General features: G+C 39.3%; 1 protein-coding gene across 1 annotated transcript; it reads left to right on the plus strand.

The window, feature by feature from the left end:
- Window positions 1–565: 565 nt before the first annotated feature.
- Window positions 566–22,883, plus strand: LOC140946116 (uncharacterized). Its single transcript, XM_073395192.1, has 11 exons — window positions 566–2,167; window positions 8,269–9,914; window positions 10,792–10,837; window positions 12,452–12,746; window positions 13,114–13,460; window positions 14,605–14,828; window positions 15,376–15,665; window positions 16,148–16,471; window positions 16,949–17,105; window positions 17,748–18,045; window positions 20,070–22,883. Exons 1-11 carry the CDS (start codon window positions 700–702, stop codon window positions 20,393–20,395), a joined length of 5,421 nt encoding a protein of 1,806 aa, XP_073251293.1. The 5' UTR covers window positions 566–699; the 3' UTR covers window positions 20,396–22,883.
- Window positions 22,884–24,600: the final 1,717 nt, after the last annotated feature.

Genomic DNA, 24,600 nt, shown 5'->3' on the forward strand with positions numbered 1-24,600 from the left:
AAGGTCAAAAGCCGCCTTCACAATTGCGTTTTTCGCTGCCGTCAATCATAATTACGATCACAAGCAACGAACCTTGAAACACAGAAACACACATTGAAAACGGATCGAAATCCACTAATGACAAATCACAAACCATGACCTTTTGAACCCGTTAAAGTAAAGTTTTGTTTCCTAAGAGGTTCGTTGAGATGATTGACGGCAGTGAAAAACGCAATCGTCAGTTGGCTTTTGAACTTCAGACTTCGCATGTTTGTGAAAAGCCCCGGGTGAAAAGCACAGTAACAACTGCAAACAACCTGATTTGGAATCTCCTTGTCCTAAGCTTTCAAACGGTATATATCTGCAAAATTCCCCGACCGGGGGGAGGGTTTCACTCGCTGGCCCTGGCCCACGGAATAATTCGCGTGACTATTTCACCCCCTGGAGGCCAGATACTTCCGGCTTGTAATGAAGTTTGTTGGGTCAGCGGTGCGATCAAAAGGTAAAATGGCGTCCACTGCAACAGAAAGTTCATCTGAACTAAATCAACTTTTTAGAGACATATCCTTAAAGCTGTCACCGGCTGAATCAGAGGATGTCGTGCAGTCTATTAAAAGAATATATGGAAAGGAATTCAAATCGCTGGGAAATCAAGATTTGTTTCCATGTTTGGATCTTTTGCATAAGTTCAGTTATGTTTCCAGTTCGAATCTGAGACTGATGCAGTTTATCGCTGATAAGTCAAAAAGAAAACAAGAAATTTACGAAACAACCGAGAAGTGCAAAGAATATCTCTCATCGAAAGTTAAATCGGAGAAGGAATTGCAAGGTAGAAGAGATGAAATCAAGAAAATAACAGAAAGGTTAACAGTGAGGGGTAAGGCGACAGTTGTTAATTTGTATGGATCAGCAGGAGTGGGCAAGACAACACTTGCCAAGGAAATTTGCAAAAGATGGGAAGAAGAAGATGGAAAATGCTTTGTTTTTGACTTAAGAAAAGCAACAGAAATGAAAGCAGTTTATGTCAATATTATGGGTACCCTTAAACTAAAATTTCCTGTCGGTGTTTCGTGGAAATTGGATTATGTTGTGAAGCGAATTCATCAGAATATAAAAAAAATAAGCGCAGGTCAGCCAGTTCTTTTTCTTCTTGACAATGTTGAGCAATTCACAGAGGGAAAGGGAAAGGAGGGCAAGAACTTAAGAACACAATTTATTCTTTTTTTACAAGAGCTTTCACAATTTGAAGATGAGGCAAGCACTTTAAACATGCTTCTAACCTCAAGGACTCAGTTAAAAGATTCAGAGAAGGTCATTGATCATGAGTTACAGCCGCTCAGTGATTCCTTTTCAGAGAAAATTTTGCTTCCCGAGGAAGACTCTGATGTTGAAGCTCAGCAGAAAAAGATGCTTCTGGGTGTCTGCAAAGGAGTCCCATTGTTTTTAAAAGGAACAGCTGCAATTTTGAAGCAGAAGAGAAAATCACCCAGTGACCTGATCAAAGTGATAGAATTGTCTTCTCAAGAGGAAACTGGAATTCCTATGAAATCAAAATCGGAAGAGGACAGCGAAGAAAAACCTTTTGATTTTCAAGAAGATGGAATTGATGAAGGTCAATTGTCAATAATGAAAGAGATGTTTGATACCCTCCCATCTGATACTTTGAGAGTGTCTGCTGTATCCATGTCTTTGTTTCATGGACCCTTCTCTGCTCCCACAGCAGCAAAAATTCTTGGTGTTAGCGCATCAGAAGCTGTAGCACAGCTTGAGGGACTTGTAACTAATGCAGTAACCCAACATGTAGTTGTTGAAGACACCAAGGATTTGATGTATGATATTCATCCACTCTTAAGAAAGTATGCTGAGAGTATTAAAAATGATGTAAAGTTCTTTGAATCTTACACAAAAGCAGAAAGACGTTTTCATGAGCACTTTATGTCAAAGATGAAGAGACTGGCAGGATTTATAGAGTCTAATTATGTCAGAGCATTCAATGAATTTACAAGAGATCGCCCAAACTTTGAGTTTGCAATCGAAATCTCCTTGCTGCCAGAGTACTTCAGTGTTCCAGGTGGATACCATGAAAATGCAGTGATTGCATCTCTTTTCAATGCCATGTTGTCAGGAAAGAAACAAGCTGAGCTGTTCCATTCCTGGGCAGAGGTATGCAAGGATGATGGAAACTTAGGTACAGTATGGTTGATTTTTTTCTTGTTCTTTTCTTTTTTTTTTTTTACATATTACTAATAATCCTACATATTACTAATACTAATTGTTGTTTTCATATTAAGGAAATTTAAAAATTAGGGCCATTTATACGAGGAAAAATAAGACGCATCTTACATGAGACGTGTCTTAAATAAGACGCGAACTTTCCGTATAAACGGCACATTTCGTCTAAAATAAGACACGACTTAGCTAAGAGGCGTCTTATTTTAGAACAGAACAAAACTTCGTATAAATGACCTTCGCGTCTTACATAAGACGCGAACGCATGGTACGCATGCGTTTATTTTTGGCGGGAAAATTTTCAAGCCTTGTTGGTTGCCATTGCTATGGGCAACGTTCACATGAAAACGAGTCAAGAACAGAAATAAGACGCGAACCATTTATACGAGCTGTTCTCGTCTTAGATAAGACATGCTCGCATAAATGGTACAGTTCACGTCTTATTTAAGACGCGTCTTATGTAAGACGCATCTTATTTTTCCTTGGATAAATGGCCCTATTGTTTCATTGTTTGTTTTATTTTTATTGGAAGGTGTCCCAAAAAGGTTTTCATCATTTTGCCAGCACAAATATTGTTTTACATGTAGAGCTCTTCATTTGACCCCCTAATGATGGTATCAAACAGTTGCCCAATACTATAAATCAATAAGTTAATAGTATTTTTCATTACAGGCTGCAATGACAATGTTAACACACTTAATTTTACCTCTTAAGTGCTTATGTACCTGAATACTGATTCTACAGGGTCAAAATTAAATAAAATAAGGTGACATTTTTTAAACCTAGGTTGATTCTCAATTTCCTTTGTCTCCTAGCCCAAATTCATTGAATAATAAAGTCTAGGAGACAGAGGAATTTTAGAATCAGCATAGGAGTATGTTAAAAAATTTTGACCTGAATTTAATTTTGATCTGTAACATTGACATAGATGTATCACACTTAACAAAATTTTTGTTTAGCACATTCAGAGCAACAAGAAGTTAAGGCGGTTTGACAAAATATGTTCTGGTATTGATCTACTCTGTATCAATTTTGAATTCCAAAACACTGTACTGAAGGCCATTATTGTGACCCATCTAAAAACTCTCGTAAGCAACCATTATTTAAATAGTCATGACTGTGACTATTTACTTTTAGGCCAGAAAATTATTTGACATATTAACTTTTCGAATGTCATAAAAGCTCAGTTTTTCATAGCACTGACCAAGCGTGCTGACAGATTATAGTAGTTGACCCACAAAAAAAATGGCTGAAATACGATCTAAAGGTAAACAAAGTGGATTATTACATTGTTGCAAATTGTTATGTACAAAGTGTCAACATTTCCAAGTGCTATTCAATGTGAAACTTTATTTCCAGCTGTCTATTTGACCAATTTTAGCTTCTAAGGTAATAACTTGTAATTACGTTTAATCAGTTAATCAGTTTTCCAGTAGACGACTAGCTCCCGTAAGTGACCACTTTGTTTGCATCAAGGATTGTCGCTTAAAAGAGAGTTGACTGTGTTGCTACTGACCGACTAATTTTTAATAATTAACACTACCACTATTGCATCTACTACTGCAGCCACTGTTATTGCCACTGCCACTACTTCTGCTACCACTATCAATACCACTAACACAACCACTGCCACCACTACCACCAATGCCACCACCATTACCACTACATTTAACACTACCACTACCACTGCCATTGCCACTACTACTGCCACTACCACTACCACTACCACTGCCATTTCCACTACCACCACCACTGCCACTACCACTACAAGTACCACTGCCACTACCACCACCTGTAACAGTACCAGTACTACTACAACTACCACTGTCACTGCCACTTCCACTAGCTACCACCACCACTACCAATACCACTGCCACTACCACTTGCACTATTGACCACCACCACTACCAGTCTACTGACTACCACCACAACTACCACTGCCACCGCCATTACCACTACCACTGCCGCTACTACCACCTGTTCCAGTACCAGTACTAGTACCACTACCACTGCCACTTCCACTACCACCACCACTGCCACTACCACTTCCACAACCATTACCACTACCACTTTCACTACTGCTACTGTCTCTTAACACTGCCACTGCCACTACCCTTTTGCCTTCTACTGCAAATTGCAGCTACCACTACCTGCTACCTATCACTGTCTCTGCCAAAAACAGTGCTGCTTTATCTACTAATACTGCTTTTACCACTTCTGCTACTACAGTATACATTATACCACAGCTAAGTTGTACATAACAACAACAACAACAACAACAACAAAACTTTATCGCAAGAATTGAACTTAAGTTATTGCACTGAACCGCAGGTAGCAAATGCTAATCTAGGAAGGACAGACGAACAACTGAGGTTGAACTGTTTTAAATAGACATTATTACATAAACACAGAGTTAAGGAAATGATAAGGTTAGAAGTTTGAGGGAAAAATCAGTTATTAATTAATTATTTAGCCAGTCCAACTTTTTGTATAATAATTAGGTGTTTCTATATAGTCGTTTTCTTTTACTAAAATATCTAGGAGAAATCGGCGAATTTCCCTTTTATATTGCCTTCTTGGGTAGATTTCGAAAGCTACACGGTCTCTCATTCCACAGTTTTTCGCCAAATCTGGGAAAAGAACGCTTACTAGTCTCGCTTGCGTAAGCAGCGAGAATCATAATCTGCAACGCGTTTTTGCCCCCCCCCCCCCCCGGGGGAGGGGGGTGGGCTGGTGTAGGCTTCCCTTATATAGGCTATGTAGGTGTGCGTCGCCAAAGGGTCTGTTTTTTTTTAGACATTTTGCTCTGAAATAGGGTATGGTTTGTGCACTCTAGTTTTGACTTGGGGGTGTTTTTTAGAAGAATTAGCTACTTCTTCATCATTTGACGATAAGACCATTTCCCTTTTAATGTTTACGCCAACCGTGTACGTGCTACATGTCCCGTGCGCGTGACACGTTTACGCCCACCGTGTACGTGTACGTAGGTGGGTTTTTTTTGTGAAAAAATATATCTGTCACGCGCCGGGCTCCAAGGGCTTCAGGTCTGAAATAGGGTAGGGAAAATCACAGATTTTGGTCTGAGATAGGGTAAAGGTTTCAGGAAGCGTGCGGCACACCCACCCAATTTTTCTGGAACGACCCCCCGGGTTTTTTTGTCGTATTTTATACACAAATAGGGGGTCATGACATTGTGCAAGGCGTTCCTTGCGGAGACCGTGGAAACTGGAACTAAGAATCGTTACGTGATCGAAGCCACGCATGTTTTGCGAAGAAAGCGTAGGAAAGATTAAATTTAAAGTTTTTACGTCGGTTCACGAATTCTATCGCTTGAAAGCGTTGATTACTTTGGAACAAGTGAACACTATTGAGTGGTCGAAAAAAATAAGAATCTTAATTAGCAAAATTGCGGTGGTCGGGTGTTGTAAACTTTCATTGTTTGAAAATGGGTCTTGTGATGATCATGCTATTTATTTTCGGCGATGATTGAAATGACATGCCATGTAAATCACTTTTTCGATCTCTGGCAATGATGTAATTTCTCTGGAATCGAGGTCCTTGAATTTTCCTGTATTTATACACGCGTATGGCCTGCGACCGTAGACGTATTTGTGGCCGTCGCTAACACGCGCACTAAATCAATTCAGAAACAAATAAAAAGTATCGACGTCGATAAAGTAGGAAGTAAAAAACCTTTAGCGAGTAAATCCTGTTTCTTGTAGAATTAATCGCCTCCTCATTTCTCGATCTAATCTTCAGGCAGGCGAGAGTGAATGCAGCTGTAAGCGCGTTCTTGTATATCTCTAACCTAGTGCTTTGTACGTAAAAATTCCTGGCCGTAGATGATCGTGTGTTGTATGCATGTATGCTGGAAGTTTTTTGAAATAATACCAAGACATTTAAAAGAGTGTTATTGTTATTGATTTCATGCATACTCATAATGTAGAAATGACGGAGGCAGAATATTCGCATCAGCAAAAAAAGGAATTGCATGATCGCATCTACCAGCGGAAAACAGCTTTCCCTAAATCATGTGAGTACTTGGGACTTTTCGACACTTTATACTAGCCTTCCACACGCCCAACTTAAAAAGCAACTCCATGATCTTTTGGAAAGAGTTTTTAATACTAAAGGAAAGAGCTTCATTGCTACCAATAATTTTTGCACCTTCTGGACGAATGATAGAACGTCAACGAGGTACACGTACTTCTCCTGTAGAGAGCTTTGTCTCGCTATTGACTTTCTTATCTACATCATCTACGTTCGTTTTGGAAGCTCTGTTTTCCGGCAGGTTATTGGTATACCAGTGGGCACCAACAGTGCACCTTTATTGGCTGATCTCTTCCTTCATACCTTCGAGTACGATTTCATGGTCAAAACAATGAAACAGGATATTACAAAAGCCATCCAATTCAGCAACACCTTTCGGTACATCGACGATTTATTCAGTGCTAACAATGTGGACTTTGGAAATTACATCAGCGCAATTTACCCGTCGGAATTGGAACTTAAGGACACTTCCACATCATCTACTGAAGTGTGTTATCTCGACACTAATATGAAGACTGGCGAAAACACACCCTTCCGTATCAGCATCTACGATAAGAGAGAGGACTTTGCATTTCGGATTGTCAACTTTCCTCATATGGACAGCAACATTCCCGCCAATCCAGCTTACGGTGTTTATATATCTCAACTGGTGAGATATGGTAGAATTTGCACGTCCAAAGTTGACTTCATCAATAGATTCCGTGGACTTTCATTACGACTCAGACAGCAAGGCTTTGAAACCAATCTACTTCAGAAATCATTAATAAATTCTTCAGTCGCCATGGTCTTATCTTCGAGAAGTATGGTGCAGCCCTGGTGGGAGATGAGATTAGCAATCCAGGCTTGAATTGCACCATCGTATCCTTACATTACTTATTTATTGCATAGTGTTGTATTTCAGGCCCCGGTTGTTCAAACGTCGGATAGCGCTATCCACCGGATAAATCTCTATCCAGTGGATAGCGCAATTGGTTTCCATAATACTTATCCGCTGGATAGTGATTTATCCGTTGGATAGCGCTATCCAACGTTTGAACAACCGGGGCCAGATGTATCTCGGTACGTGTGCGCGTACAATTTTATTTTGAGCGCGCGCATTATTTGTTTATTCATTTAATTGACGTGTACATTTAGTTCGTTTATTAACGTCTTAATTTTACTTTGCGTTATTTTCCTCACTTATGCATTGTCTGTGACTGTGCTCACATGGTGGGTGGCTCCTCCTAAAATGTTCTGCAATTGGTATAGGATTTAATGGAGCCGAAACCAATTGTGGAATTGCACGCATTTTAGGCATCCCACTGATGAACAGTTGCGACACGTAGATATATATTTTTCAGCAACTAAGATTATTTGCAGTCTGTCTACTTTGAATTGGAATATATTATGTACGAAGGACTCTTTTTTGAAGAATTAAACTTCGTCTTCAGCGAGCGACTGTCCCCAGGAAGTAGGTCCGTAAGTTAAGGAAGGATAGATTAACGACTGATAAATATTTAAAAGTATACATCGTGGTATGAAGTGGCGTAGTTTGGCAATCAAGCTAACAGTTTTACTAAATTTACTGGCTATAGTATGGGATTTCCAGGAAAGATGTTTGTCAAGTAAATCGCTAAGATATTTAATGTGATCGTTGGATTCAAAAATTGCATTTCCATTTTTCTGACTATATGAAGTATACGTAGTTTGGGGGAATACGTCGCTCTTTTCTGGTGCGGGTGGAATAAAACAAAGTTCGATTTTTGTATGTTTAATAAGAGTTAACTTGTTGACAATTAACCAGTCGCAGAGCTTTCGTAATTTAGCGTTTACTTTTCCTTCAAGTGTCTTCAAATTTTTGTCTGCATAAAGAATATTTGTGTCATCGTCGAAGAGGTAAAATCATAATTTGTTTGAGCACTGATTCATGTTGTTAACTCAAGATGCTGTACATTTAGGTACAGAGAGAATCGTGAACACTTAACAACATTTGTTGCAATAATTAGCCCGTTGTTTCCTTATTTCTTGCAGGTTCCTTATTTCGCGCTCAGCTACGATGTTGGGAAGCTAGGCTGGTTTTAGAAACTCAAGGCACTCATAAAGCTTTTGAAGTGTTAGAGAAGGCATCCATGTCATTGAAGCAAGTTCAAGATCAATCTACTGAGTCTTTTAAACTGACTAAAGGGCTTTTCCAGTATATTGAGGGAGAAGTCTATTACCAGAACAGAGACTACAAGAGTGCTATTGAATCCTTACAGTCTTCTTTGGGCCTTATGGAGGAACCGTTAAAACTTGACACTAATGTTGCCAGGTGTTATAACGCTCTTGGTAATTGTTTTTACCGTATTAACAAATTAGAGAAAGCCCTCGAATTCTACAATAAGGCACTGACGATGCGAGAGGAATTGTCTGGTTCTGAAGATCATTACGACATGCCAGTGTACAAGAATCAAATTGGCATTGTTCACGAGCATAAGGGGGAGTATGACATGGCAGTTGAATGTTACGAGGAGGCACTGAGGCTTTTGGAGAAACTCGACCTCTTAGGATACGAAGATGAAGCACTTTTCTGTAGAAATCTTGCTAATGTTTTGATGTATCAGAAAAAATACCTTAAAGCCGTTGAGCCGGCAGAAAAGGCATACAACATCAGACAAAACAGGCTTGAAACACACCGGGAAACCGTTCGAAGCATTTTTCAACTAGGAGTCCTTCAAGCAAACTTGCGGGCTTTTAAAAAAGCGCTGGCGTTTTTCTTGAAAGCTTGGGAGATGGAACAAAAGTTGGGAGCCGGAAACCAAAGTGAAGTTTGGAGACTCATTATTAAAGGGGTGTTTGACATGTATGATAATTTGAAGACTAAAGACAGCGAAAGAGAAAAATTTAGGCAAGACGCTTTAGCGTTTTGTAAGCGTTTCTGGAAAGGAGAAAGAGATTCTGAGAAGTTTAGTTTTACGAAATACAATAAGGAGATCATTGATACCATTTTGGACCTACTGGGTAACAAGACGAAAGACAGAGCTCTTAGAGATGAATACGAGAAAGATGCTGTCTGGTTCTATGATGGCATGCAGAGAGCTACTGAAGCGGACTTCTTTGAGGAGTTTGACCAGGAAACAGACAATAAGGTGCTAAATGAAATGCTGAGAGAAAGAACTGCATTTTTGGAGAGGTTAATTGATTTATGTGGTCGACGCGATGAACATGAAAAACTTCTTGAGCACAAACAGGGGAAGATGAAGTTGTTCAAGAAAGTCCTTGTTAGGTTCGATTTTGTTGGTGAGAGGAAACAGGAAAAATCAACGCTAAAGGAAGCCGTAGAAAAGTTGTATAAAGACATAGGAGAGAAAAATAGTATTAAGAAATTTCAAGACAACCTCTTGGCAACCTGGCAAAGGCAGTGGGAAGAAGGAAAAAGTGTAGAGGAGTCAAAAGTGAATTTGGTGGCGAGAGAAAGAATGATCAAGGCAATACTACAGTTGTGCGAGGAACTCAAAAGGAAAGATCTTCGTAAGAGATATAAGAAAGAAGATTTGAACTTTCGTGAAAGATTATGGGAAATACAATACCCTGAAATGGGACCTTCTGTTATGAAGAAGTTTCTTAATGAGATAAAAGAGCTGGCTTCTTCGATTGGAGAAACAGAAAGAGTGAAAATATACCTTGCTGCCTTAAAGGTAAAGTTTTAGGGTTAATAACCTTTTCTGTAATAACCTACCATTTTCCAACTTGACGGTAAAGAGTCCTCCTATTTTGGGCATTTACTGTAGTCTACACAGAGTGTAGGATATTCACTAGGTTCTTTATAAAAAGATTCTTATATTTTAAGAGGGAAATGAGTTGTCATTAATTGGTGTATAGTCTCGTCCTTTATAAGACTTAAAATTATTGTTATGTTTAATAAGATCTCATTCTGAGCAGACGACCACTCTCCACTAATTTTTACTGCTTGTTACTGATATTCTTTTTTTATGTCGTTGTATTTTCCTTGATTTACCAGTTACGACTGAAGAAACCTGCGCAAGATTTTTGCTTCAATTGTTTTGTTTGTTTTAAATGGTGGTCTGCGTTTAGCCCGTAGGGTCTTTTTTAAATCACTTTGTAGTTTCTGATGAACGGTTTTTCACTGTATAACAGATTTTCGGTGGTGTAGAGATATTTTTATTCTCACCTTCATGAATTCTACGTAACGTTGGTTTGAGAACGAACATTGCACAGCACTTTTTTTAAATGAATTTTTGTGTTTGAAAATCCAATAATCAATCAAACAGGTATTTTTGGCAAAATTTGAAAGTCAGTTACTGAGTGTTTATGACTATGCCTTGCTTATTATTTTATAAGTTATTTTTTTTTTACTTCTCATGCTATATTGTAAATGTTATTTTAAGTGTATCTTGTAAGTAAACAATAAGGGTTATAAACCCGCAAAAATGACGAACCTAAATATAGCATTAAACTCAATCATTTTTTTCCTACAAAAAATCCGTTGTGTCTTTTGACTTGTACGATACTTTAGCTCTAATCCGTTTTGTCTTAACAAATTTTCCCTTATAGGATCTGAGGGAGAAAAAACAGTCTAGCGCCTCTCTAAGACCGAAAGGTAACACTTTATGATGATTTCTTATTAAATAATAATTAATCAATCTTGTTCTTTACAGCTCCCTTTGGAAAAGTGTGATAGCCTGGGACCCAAACTAAGCGCGCGCTCATTTATGGGATTGTTTGGGGAGACAAGTCGAGCAACCACCTTGACGAGACACGCAAGTTGTTGTTGTTTTTTTTTGGTGAAATTGCACCAGGCACATCGTGTTCCTTCAGCGTCACATTTTCATGTTTATTTTTCTTTCAATTCCACCTTCCGTTTTTCTATTTTGAACTGTTTTAACCCCGCTGAAACATTCCACTTCGCTTTCCGCCATGTTTGTTTACTTTCGTGCCCCCCCCCCCCCCCCCAAAAAAAATCCCATAAATGCGTGCGCGCCTAGTTTGGATTCCAGGCTATCACTCTTTTCCGAAGTGAGCTATGTCAAACAATCTTGTCAAACTGCTTTCTGAGTGCGAGCATCTGTTTACAGATAGACCTATGGTCATCACTGAGTCCGCTGTGCCAAGTGCACCACAATTTGGCCTGGGGCCCGTTTCTCGAAATAATTAACGGGTCCGGTAAGCTGTTGCCGTTGACATTAAAGATCGAGGTTTCAATAGTTTTGCATCTAACATGATAAAACTATCAGTTAATGAAACAGAATGGAGTAGATTGCTAGCCAGGACTCGCGCTCTTATTCTTTATATTTCGATTTGAATATTTGTTTTTGGGCCCGAAAAGTTAGCGGAGCTTTCGAGAAACGGGCCCCTGGCTTCGAAACTGTATGACGGCAACAACCAGTACATGCTCAACAAAGACCTTACTCGATTCATAAATTTATTGCTGAGTACGCAAAATTCGCGAGAGTGAAAGAAATGCTCTGCCAGCAGGGTGGAAAAGAGCGATAGGAAAATGAAAAGAAACGTTAAAGCAGCCTTTAATTTGGTAAAGCCGATACCGGGGTGATGACACAGGTGTGGACCTACCCCTCCCCTAAGTCACAACTTTGTCCTAGGTGAGAAGTAATCGTTAGTGATGACTTAGGGGAGGGATAGATGGTCAGTTACCCAGAAACCTTGATAGATCTGCAGTTAGTTCTCTGATCTAAGATTTGACTTGTCATACAGTCATAAATGTTTACTTCGATGCTACTCCCTGGACAGGAATCAGAGCGGCAGAAATACCTACCTCATGAATGTGGTATATATCGTATCCAGTTTTAAACTTTTAGGGCCAGTTGTTTAAACGGAGATTAGCCCGTGTTTGAAAAAACCGCGACCTAAGCCATTTTCAGTTTGTTGAACGCTTTTATTCAAAGACCATTTATCGTGAACAGTTTCATGAAAGCAGATAGCGTAGACTGGAAATGCATTTGTCTTCTTAAAACGACGCACTAAGAAAGAGCTGATATCTGAATGTCCAAAGATTTCTCAAACCACGATCTAACATAGACTTCGTTTAAATAACCGACTCTTAGGGCAAAGGCTTTTTCTATTGTACTTCGAGTTTTGGCCTAGGTACGATAGCTAACAACACATTTGTTGACAATAAATACCGCTAAGTAAAGAAAACTAAAACTCGTCGTTATCTCAGTATTTTATTGTTATTATTATTTTTTTAAATTTCAAGTCCTTCTAGTACAGATGAGTTCTTTGCTCGAAAAATCCTCGTCGGATGCTGGCGAAGAGGAAGAAGAAGAAGAAGAAGTAGAAGCTGAGGAAGACGTTGAAGCGGTAACTGCGGAGGCTTCTGGGACAGTATCATCCCAGGAAGTGATCACAGTAGGTTCAGAAGAGGATGTTGTAACGCTGTCAGGGCAAGAAGTTGAAGGAGGATCCCAAGAAATGATTGTGAGTGGGCCGGAAGAAGAGGTTGAGTCTGAAGACGGAACTCCAGTTAAAGACGATTATATTGTTGTATTCAAGTAAGTACTTTAAAGTGACATTCAGTAAAATCTCCCTAACGCGGATACCGTCAACTTCCGCTCATAAGGCCTTGGCTTATTCAACTTCGTAAGGGTTTACGAAGATGGGCCCACAACTAGGTGGGCGGAACTTAGAAACGGAAGGTTTAAGGTATTATAGGAAAAGATTCAAGTGCCAATGATGTCGGCTTGAAAAGGGCTTTGTCATGTCGTGTTTCCAATTTTGATATTAAAACTTAGATGAAATTAAGTAAGCATCTTCTTGTTATTTTTTCCACCGCGGAAGAGTTCAACTTGAAAAAAGTTGGCCTATTCCACCTGTGGTTGCTTCTCAAAACTTTATTAATATATTATTTTTATTTTTAAGGGATAAGGTGTCCAAGCAAGGTACCCACTGGAATCTTAAACAAGTGGCCACACACGTTATATTCCCTCCTGATGCTGTTTCTGAGGACAAAACAGTGACTGTCTTTAGATGGAATTCATCGGTTTGTTGCCCCCCTTTGAATGACAATGAAGCTGTTGTCAGTGGCGTTATTGAACTATCGACCGACAGCGCTCAAGGTTTTGAGTTTAACAAAGCTGTGACACTGGTGATTTCCCACTGTGCGGCAGATATAAAAGGATATGAGGTTGTGGCGAAGATGTTGATTGACAGGGATACTAACCTGTGGAGTGACATTTCCGAGACTGTTCACATGCGGTCGTTAGCAGGTAAGGAGAAGGCGCTGATGAGACAGTCACGTCATTAGTTCAGGACGTAGGAACCGTATTCCCCAGTGTGGTGGTCTATCTCAAATTCACACTCTCTAGAGATAATCGTTACTCATTCCGGATAATTTTACGTTTCTGGGAAACTGCCCACCTATCCCTCCCCTAAGCCAACATTAACACTTACCTCTCACTTAGGGTAAAATGTTGGCTTAAGGGAGGGGAAGGTGGGCAGTTTCCCAGACACGTATAATGATTCCTCATTCCTTTAATTGTAAACTGCGCTACAAGCAGTCTGGCAAAAGCCCTCTAACCAGTGTTGTAGATTATCCCTGAAAAGCCCTTTGGGGGGAGGGGGCTGGATAATAGTTATGATATTTACAGTTTACAACAACAGCAGTTATATTTGGCATTGTAGAACAGATATTAATAGTTTGATGAGCTGCGTAAAGGGCAGCCTTTCGTGGGGCGTTTCCACCTGATTTTTTTTTGTTCTTAAAATAGGTAACTTAGATCAAACCGTATAATAAAGTCAAACGAAGAAAAAAATCATGAGTTGGTTATAGAACGTTGGAAAATAGAAAGTTGTTGCGTAATTGAAATTATTATTCATTCAAAATAATTCTGCGTTTCTGATTGGCTAAAATCACACGCATAAGTCATCATAACCAGCTACTGTTGACCAAATTTGGAAGAATTTTGAACTGACGACGTCAAAAGTGCAGCAAAGTTGCAGATTGTTGAACCTGAACCGAGAAAACCTGGGGAGGAGTTTGGGTTGTTTTCGAAGTTAGTAATGGCAGAACATTTTACTTGTTTCACGGCGAACTATTGTCTAAAAACATGGCAAGAACAGCAAGAAGACAACTCGACGGACGACATCTGCTATTTGAAACATATTTGCAGACCTGAACAGCCCTTTATCTCCTAAACTTCTCGATAAAGATGCACTATCGATATGACCGAGGTAAGCATGTTTTAGCTTGCTTTTAAACTTGGAATTATTTTGAATGATCTTGGAGTATGTCATCCACCTTTCATACTCATTCAACAATTGCTAAATGGCCGTTTTATACAGGCTTTCTTTCAGTAGAACCGGTTTGACTGCATCACTAAACTGGAATACTGCATTTTTTTTTCATTACAGACATCCCTGCCTCATCAAGTGGTATTCCTGATTATTTTCTACCGGTTGCTGAGTTTAAAGTAACACAGTGCTCAACGTTTGCAGTTGTTTGCCGTCTGAAATCGAACGAGTTCACTCTTACTTCTGAGGGAAAAGTCCTTTCTTTGCCTGAGCATCCCCTCTTTAATGTTTCTATTCCTGAAAATGCTGTACCGAAAGGCGAAGAGCATCGTGTCGTCGTCAAGGTTAGTTAATAATTCCTCCATAACGCCGGGTAAGGCATAGTCTCTTACGCAGCCATTTTAGTGTCGTCACGCAACGCTCATCATCCTCCCTGTGAAGGTGCGTTGCGTGACGACCCAAAGAACGACTACGAAGGAGACGAATGTCTTCCTTCAAATAATTCAAAGCATTGCTGTTGTCAACACCGTGTTGATTTTCCATACTATCTAGCTCCGTTAAGAGTGATCAAAAGGAGGAATTCTTGATAAACGTGCGCATCCGTCTCTGAAACTTAGCAACGTGTCTGCATTGAATTGTGTCTGAAGCTACTGTTCAAAAACCTTTCAACTTACTTGACCCCTTGTTTGCAGTTAAGCTTGACACGTACCTTTGTACAGCTAATATGAATGTAGAGCGGATGAAGTGTATAAAAACTGATAAATAAATAAATAAATAAATAAATGAAAACAAGCTCTCGAATTACTGTTCCAGATCACCTCTACATTTTAAGTAAAATAGTGATAAATACAAATTTTACAACCTTCTAATATTTCTCGTCTCTGCGATTAGTTGCAGGAAATTCCCCAAAAAGAATTTAAGGGGAAGGATGTATGGGCTGGCCCTATACTCAGAATCACAAGCCCTGTCACATTGCAGTTTCAGCAGCCTATAACCATACAGCTACCATTATCTCTCAGGGAGGAAAGCTGTCCAGCTCCTGACATGTCAACGCGTCGCGTTCGTATCTTGTTTCAAGAGTCAGCTTCTGGACACCAGGAATGGACTGACATCACCGACCGCCTTGTCCCGCCCGCCTGTAATGGAATGGTGTTTAAATTCAGTGTCACGCACTTCTCTGCGTATGTACCTATATTACTGTTATCTGGGGATTGCGTGACCTGGTGGTTAGGGCGCTGATCTGTTAGCCCTCTTAGAGCCTTCAACAGGCCGAAATAACAGATTTCCCTGGATACTTCAACTAGTCAAACCCCTACCCTTTTATGTATCTGAACCCTATAAAAGGTACCACTTTCGGGCGGAGCTTCCCCATAAAGACCATTATAGGGATTACCGGGGGGGGGGAGATTCAAATACTCCTCCTTCGTAAGTGTATGACCTAAATATTTGGACCATCTGACCTTTATTCTGAGCAGAAAAAGCAACAGTTTATCTCACCCGCGTTTGAATGTAATTAGTGCGCGTAAGATGGCAGTAAAACGTTAGCGTTTGATGGTCGCTATCTATCCTGATACCTTTGTCCCCCTTCCTACTTTTCTTCATCGCTCTTAAATCTACCTCTCATAGTATGCGCGCACTAAAATATGTTATGGTTTCAATACAGGTTCTGGTGTTGGTTGGAATGGTGTGCAAAGCCAATGGTCTGGCTCGTGCAAGAGGCAAGTTCCTGCATTACGAGAGGAGTAAAAAAAGAGGCATTTTTTGCAGCCTATGTTCCAAAGGATACCCGCCTTAATTTAAATACAAACCTCAGGTTGTTTTGCAGTCCAGTGAACGAGAGAGGAAAGCTTTACGACGATGAATCGAAGCTGGGCAATGTGTGGTTAGGGGATGAATGTTCTATGGAACCGATGAATCCCGAAGACAAAGCATATGTTTTTCTTTCAGAAGACGTCGTGAGAACCTTAAAACTAGGAAAGTTTGTTCGGTAAGAAAAAAAATTGTATCTCAGGGCATATATAGACAAATCTGACGATTTGAATCTTGAATCGACTTCATCTAAAAACGTACTTCAGTGTCACATATGCAATATTTTCCATCCAACAGTTTTAGATGAAGTTGGGCCAACATGGTGGATCCGCTCAAACGAGCCCCTACCCCGGCCTAGCCCCTAGGCCGATTAGCGCTAATCCAGGATTAAAAATTTTGTTCCATTTTATATTTACCTTCCTATGCATTGCTTAGAGTAACAATCTGTGTTATCTCACTGAATCTCGAAGTAAAGACGCCACAGTATTTTGTAAGCTCGAGTGACGTTCTTAGACAAGAAAACCTTGCTTAAAATCTGGGTTAATCACGGGTTAAACTTAACGATTTTTCGAGGAACCGGGCCCTGTACCTTATCAAACATAGTTCTCGACCAGTTCAGTTATTATAAAATGTTATTTCCTTTTCTTTTCTCCAGCTTTCCTGATCAAGCTTATAATTGGATTAATGTCCCGGTTTATGTTATGAGACGCGGGGCCTTGACAGTTGAGTTCTGCAGCAGCCGCGATCGAGATGAAGATAATTTGTTGTGTGAAATGGAGGTAACTGTTCCTCCTCAACAAAGAGACCCTGACGTAAGTGTTGTTATTCAATCCACCGTACCTATAAAATGTTATTTCCTTTTGATAATATTTGCATGGAAAAGGCGCGTTATAAATATTTAATTATTATTATCATATTATTATTACCTAAAAAGATGGCGACTGGTACATTTATCCATAATTCTTAGCGCATGAAAGCCCTAAAATTGATCATAAAAACGCACAGAAGAGTTTTATATTTTCAAACCTAGGATAGGCAATGTTGCTATTACAGGGACGAATTTCGCTAAAAAAATATGACTTTATGTGTAATTGGTCGTGTAAAATGTGGTAAATGTGGTAAAATATACAACCACCATCTTTTCCGTACGGTGGATTAGCACTGTGGCAATTAACTGATACCATGGCGGTGGAGATTATCTATTATTAGTAAACCACGATTTTCAATGAGCGTAAACCGGGATAGTTCTGGTTGCTTTAAAGGAAAAAAACATTGATTAAAGAAATCATACTTTTGAAACAATATCTTTCTTTGGTTTGCATGGCAACACTTTTTAAAATTATTCCTGTACTGTGAACAAGGACAGATATTTTACTTGTTTCACATCTGTTGATGATACGGGACACACGGGACTCAATATCATTCTCAGTTCACCATTCGGTTTTTTTTCTCAGAAGACACCGGTCGAATTTTTTGGTTTACCCTTTGGTGACGAGATCCTACATTGCGCCAACCTCACCGGCGTCGATGGCATGCTTACTGCATGCAGTGGTGTGTTACAAGATATTGGGAAAAGGCGTATTTACGACGACCATTTGTCTTTGCCCCCGACCGGAGAGACTAAGGAAAGTTTTTTTAGGGAGTTAGCAAAACTCGCTCTTGAGAATCAAGAAAAGTGTTTTCGTCGGATTGTTACTACGTTGGACGATAGCGAAGGCGATGTAGAACATGTTAAGAACCACCTTCTTAACGGTAAGAGTTTTAAGTATAGAAAGTAACAAAATATCCTCGTTTTTCTTGTCCTCGGCGCTGTCCATTATTAGTATTTGCCAAATCAGTAAAAAGCAAGTTTCGTGGGTTTTGATTGACTTCCGTACCTTGGGATATCCCAAGGGCGTTAATCAATATGGCGTCTGTTTGGCGTCAGTTTTAGAAGACGACATTCTAGCGACAAGCGATAGTTGTACCAACAAATACCAAAAAACGACGAAATTTCGCTTGTCGATATTATTTTAATAGTGCGTAAAAGTCCATTTTTTTTAATGGTGATAATAATATACTCGACAAATCCTCCAAACACTGAATAAAATTTAAACAAAGCATTTACTAAGTGACGCCTTTTGTTTAAAGAAGTACTTTTTCTTTCTATCCAACTGATTAGGTGAATACTAAAGCTCATCACTTCGACAGTTTGCGTCTCTGTATATATCCATCCAAATCCCTCTCCGGGTATGGTTGTTATTCATTCATAACCATTTCGGATTAGGAAAGCAAACAATACTGACAATGATTGACATCAGTCGTAAAATAACAAAAAAAAAATGTGAAAGTTTTGAACCCGGGAGTCATTTCAAGAGTAGGTTGAGTTTGACCGTCCGGGTGAACGTAGTCCTGAATAGGACTGTTGTTGTTGACAGTGACTGACGTTTCGACAACCTGTACGGTAGTCATCTTCAGAGTCAATGTGAGTTGTATCACGTCAGTTGATGGTATTATACTCTGGTTATTAATCTGATTGGTCAATTACGTCGCGATGTTATTGGTCGGCTGTCAATTAAGCCGTGATGTTATTGGCTGTGAAGAATCGTAATCAGTAATTGGTGCGTTTCGATCCGCCTATTGTCACAGTTAAACAGTCGTCTATTGTTAGTCAAATTGTTAGTTCTCCAGTCGTTCTCTCGCAGTTACTTTTGCTTGATCTTGTCAATAAGTCGTTTGTACGGCGCTGGTAACTGTTGGCTACGATTCGGTGGCGTTTGTTCTAAGTTAGTAAACCAGCTTTCTAAAGTAAGACGTTGATAGTAGTCTGTAGAGTACGTTATTCATGTCGCCTAGTCAATTTGATGTTTCGTCTGTAAATGGTGCTCAGCAATGTGATTTTTGACGTCACCATTCCTCGTCGCTCGTTTGTGTTCGGTCAGTCGCTTGCTAAGGTTTCTGCCGGTTTCGCCAATGTAAGAAGCCTGGCAGTCGCAGCATTTGATCTTGTATACTGCTCCCTGTCTGTCCTCCGGTTTGTCCTTGTGCTTTGTCCTTCTAGTCGTCGTAAAGTGGTTATCGGTTTGTGTGCAACACGTATATTGTAAGGTTGTAATATACGTGCGATAGTTTCAGAGGTGCCTCTGATATACGGTATAGTCACTGTCGTAACAGGGCAAGAGTTGACGCTGCTCTGAGTGTTGGAATCAGTGTTACTGTGAGTGTTCCGTCTAACAAAGTCCGTGCTGTAATTGTTCTTTCTAAAAAGGTTATTAAGATAATCAGTCTCGTCTTGTAGGCTGTTAGGTGCATGGGTAGCAAACTAGTTGCGCTCGTCTCGTCAGAGTCCGGATAGAAGTAGCCTTGTGAGAGGTCGGGTTTTACGAAGACTGGTCTAGTAATCGTCGGTATGTGTCGGTTTTCTGTAAATAGTCGTTTGTAGTTTGTTGTTGTCGCGGGTGACCAAGCAGCCTAGAAAAGGTATCTTGCCATTTTCTTCGATCTCAGATCAATAACCAGAGTATTATACCATCAACTGACGAGATACAACTCACTTTGACTCTGAAGATGACTACCGCACAGGTTTTCGAAACGTCAGTCACTGTCAACAACAACGGTCCTATTCGGGACTACGTTCACCCGGACGATCAAACTCAACCTACTCTTAAAAAAATATCGGACGATTGACGTCACGCAAAAAAAAGTAGCGCGACAGTAAATGCAGTGCTAGTGGAATGCTTGTGAATGTGCATGCTCTGTGAAGTCGGTCATATCTAATGTTTAATTTTGTCTTGCAGCTTATAAAAAGGTTAATGAACCTCCAAGTGATAGTGTCTGTTTAATTGTTGCTGAGAAGGTCAAAACGGACTGGAAAACCTTCGCCAGTTATCTTGGACTACCACAACCTGTGATCAAAAACATAGCGGAGGAAGAAAAACGTAACGGAAATTTGTTTCAATGTCGGAAGGCTTTGAGTGAGTGGTACGAAAAAAATGGATCTGAAGCCACAAACAGGCAGATCATGAGGTGCCTAACAAATATGGGTTATGCTAATGTAAACTGGCATATTATGCAAAAACTTGGCCTGGTGTCAACTGATAATATGCCTGAATCAGAGAGATAGTGACATTGGTCTTAACTGAAGCTCCTTGTAATACCTCTTTCTTCTCAGAAAAGATCTAAGTAGAACACTGTCAACAGAATGATCCTTTTTAGCCCTAAAAATGGGGTCTTCCTATTTTGGGGGGTTTAATGTGGCTCCCTTAATCAGGGCCAATATTTTCCAATTACCTAGAGCTGATTTGGACTCAAAGGATGATGGGGGCGGGGGGTAACTTGGATTAATTTTTGCTGGGTATGTACCGCTGGCCTCGAGCCCCCACACCATCATACCGTAAAATTCCGAAAATAAGCCCCTGGGATTATGTTTTTCAAAGGCCCTTTTTGAGGGGCTTATTTTTGGAGGGGCTTATATTCGGAGAGGCTTATGTAAGGAGGGAAATTTGCGTTTCAAAATCGATTGGGGTAGCTTGTAGTGGGAAGGAAATTTACCATTTTTGCTTTGTTTTACTTTGTATTCGAGGGCAAATTCCAAGTACAAGCCCCCCTGGGGGCTTATATTCGGAGGGGCGATTTAACGGAGGGTTTTTTGCGTTACGATTTTGGGGGGGGCTTATATTTGGAGGGGCTTATACATGGAGGGGCTTATTTTCGGAATTTTACGGTAGTCTATTCTTTGACCAGTTATAGACCCCATCTTAGTCACTTTTTGGCAAAAGTAATTTTCGCAATCCCAACTTGGTCACTTTCTATTTATGTATCTACCTTATCAATCCTTGAAACAGGTCATCGTAAAATGAATTGACCCATTTTTTAAAATTGAATGAAGAACACTTTACTTTTCACCTGCAGTACAAACGTTCTGGTACGTTTGCTAACCGTAAATATCAAAAACTGTCTTACCCCAAAAATACGAAATTGTGCGACCCCATTCTAGTAACTATTGAAAATGCGACTCCATTAGAGTCAATCCAGTCGTGAAAATGCGACCCATCCAGCGGTACATCCCCATTAACCTCTTATAGGCCCCCCCTCCCACATGGGAATGAAATGAGTCCCATTGATGAGGCTTTTTGGCTTAAATTGTGCTCAATGGCTCCAGGGTAGGCTTAATGAGACTTTGGCCTGTAGGGTTGAATTGGCACTTTAGGGCTAAAACAGATCTTTTTAATTTTCAATGTCCGTATATTTCAATACTACTTTCACAGTGTCAAGTAATATACTTACGTAGTGTTATAGTGTTAGTGAAAGGCTGATACAAGAATTAGACAGTTTTGTCTTTTCTCCTACGAATGACAGAAAGAACCATTGCATGAATATGTGAGTAAAATAAGTCAATATTTTCATATCCAGGGTGTTGTACACGTTTGGTTAAGAAATGACATAAGTTTAATTAAATGACAGGTTAGTATAGAGGTAAATACAGGTTATAGATTACAGATTATTAAATTAAGTGACAGGTTATAGACAGCGGATTATTTAAGAACTGCCGTCAATGCTAATTTAACCGCACATGAAATGTGTATTTTCCATTATAAGTGTAGTTTCCCTAGTCCCCAGTCCTCGTTGTTCCTCGTGGCCTTTTCGTTTTACGGGTCACGTGATACTCGTCTCTGACAAAACTAAAGTGCAGGTATTTTAATAACTCAGGTGTTAAGAGACTGAAGATTGGAATTAATTTATTTACAAAAAAAAAAACAGCGCCTCAGCTAATGAACACCAAAAATTATAATCATTTTATTTTATTTATTTATTTTATTTAGTAATTTATAATTTTTTTATGATAATTATTACACCGGCAGGATTTTTTTCCTTCCGTTTTTCGGTTTTACAGAAAAACATGTTATCATACCCTCCAGTCGAATGTTGATTTTACACACAGTATCTCGTATTTTTCTTAAGTGGCGTCGTGTTTTTATTGTGTTTATATTTTTTCAATACAGTGTAATATACAACCAGTACAGTTTAAGAAAAATGATGATACAAAAAAAACAACAACAACAATTCTCTTTAATTTATAATCGGCAGATAGAAGAGGAGCGCTTGTAGTATATTAAATGATACAGTGCTTCTTTTAATTTAGCTTATAAACTGTAGATAGTACTATTAATCACTGAAAATTATTAATAGTTACATTAACATAGTGGTAAAGTACAAAAGAGAAATAACTGGAAACAGAATTTAAAAAGAGAGATAGATCAGTAAAAGAATAATGTAATGTAATGTCGATCGAGGAAAAAGTGATATAGTACCTTTATAAAAAAGTTGAATTTTTTTTTACTCAAGTGTTTTTAAGCTAGTTTTATTATATTGCAAAATAGATTGCACGGTTATGTAAACAGTTTAGTGTTCTTATCTATTTCACATTGAACTGTTTTAAAAGATACCAAGGGCTTATATATGATCTGATATAAATACTCCACGTTAGATTCTTCTTAGCTGCCTACGCAATAAGATTAATGTCTTGTGGTGTGTACAGTCTGTATTTAAATTATACGTGGGATATAATATGTAGATTTGTGTACTGTACAGTTTGCTTATCATTAACTGAAATAAGATAATAAATTATGAGCTTGGTGTTGTTTTGAGTTACGCACCTATCGAAATCAGTGTTATATTTAATTTCCGAAGGTTTTAAAAAAGCCACACGTTTACCTTTGTCTAGTAACAGAGTTTTGGATTTTATACTGACATAAGGAAAAACCCATAGTCTCTAACTTTGTATATAATTTCCAAAGGCACGAATTAACCTACAGATATTACTAACTTACTTATTATATAGGTACATGTATGCTTTTTTGTCACTTCCTTCATGAAATGTTCCTTTGTAAATCTCATTTCCTTTTCATCGAACTCATGACCGGTCAATACGTTTTATTTGAGTCACAAGTAAGGGCCTGTTACATGGAGGTGGGGTACCTCAGATAGGTAAGGTAACCCGCCTGTCCATATAATCTCTCATTCTCTCATTCAATCTCTCAAGGTAACACATATCCGGTAATAGGATAGAACCTTATGGAACTCGCTCTGAGGAACGAGCAGAGGAAAATTCGAAAGAGACTGCCAGGGGATTTGAAAATTCTGTAAGTAGGAAAAAAAACTTCATTAGCAAGCTATGGTTATTCAAACCTTGAAGGAAAATTCTGTAAATTACAAGTTTTATACCGCGAACGGTACACTAGTACAAGAAAACCTAACAGATTTTCGCAAAACGATGGCAGGAACAGGTAAGTATAGGACAACTAGGAGAAACCCGAAGTGGATGACCACAAAGCAAGGAGTTCAAGTGTCAAAGATGGAAGCTCATAGACAGGTAAAACCTAACATACTGCGATTAGCCTGCGAATTCAGCCCTCTCTTCTCTCCCCTCGCCGCTATAGGGACGTTACAGGAGAGACGTGTGCTCGGCAACGACAGTGATTCCTTACTGATGACGTAAATCAATGTTAACATAATTAATCTGGTAGTCATGGGGCTCTAGACGTAAATTTGCTTTATGGTTTTGACTTCTTCTAAACGAGCTGTATTTAAGAAGAATATACTCTAAGAATAATCCCTGTTTTGAAGATTTATCGCGTTTACATTTGACTTTTTGACTTTTTGTCTTCTCATTTCCTTTATAGACTACATCTAAAACAATATAATTACTGCTTCGACCAATCAGAACTCATGACCAGATTCCAGAGATTTTACGTCATCAGTATGGAATTTCTGTCTTTGAGGCGCAGACGTCTATCCTGTGAAGTGCTCCTAGTTGTACTTTTTAAAACAAAACATTTTCAAAGTTTTTTTCATGTTGTGCGTTTTACCGGCCCAAGGCAAACTTGTTTTGCAGCAAGTGACGTAATTCTCGTGTATGGCGAGACTCCCGCGTAATTTTATCCAATCAGAAGTCAGTATTCATGCAACTTGCAACAAACCAGATTTGCTGCAAGACAGGTTTGAACGTGGCTGGGAAAATGCACAGCAAAACAATTTGCACGATTTAGTAACCCGTTTTACTCTAGATTTACCTTTTTTCGTTGTTCTAGATCTCCTTGTAAGTGTTCCAAACTTCATTATCCAACAAATAATATTTCAGATAGTACGTAGCTGTATAGAAACTGCCTGTTCCCTGTCTCTGTGTAGCCATTGCACATACAGACTTCACTGAACCCATATCAACTTGACGATAGTCCGATGGATCAGTGTTTGTAGCTGGACACCATGTTTGAGGTCCTCTCGTTGAATTCACTCGTCCATAATGTAGTTCAAAATTACTACTACGAA

This window comes from Porites lutea, chromosome 8, assembly GCF_958299795.1.
Source record: "Porites lutea chromosome 8, jaPorLute2.1, whole genome shotgun sequence".
NCBI lineage: Eukaryota > Metazoa > Cnidaria > Anthozoa > Scleractinia > Poritidae > Porites > Porites lutea.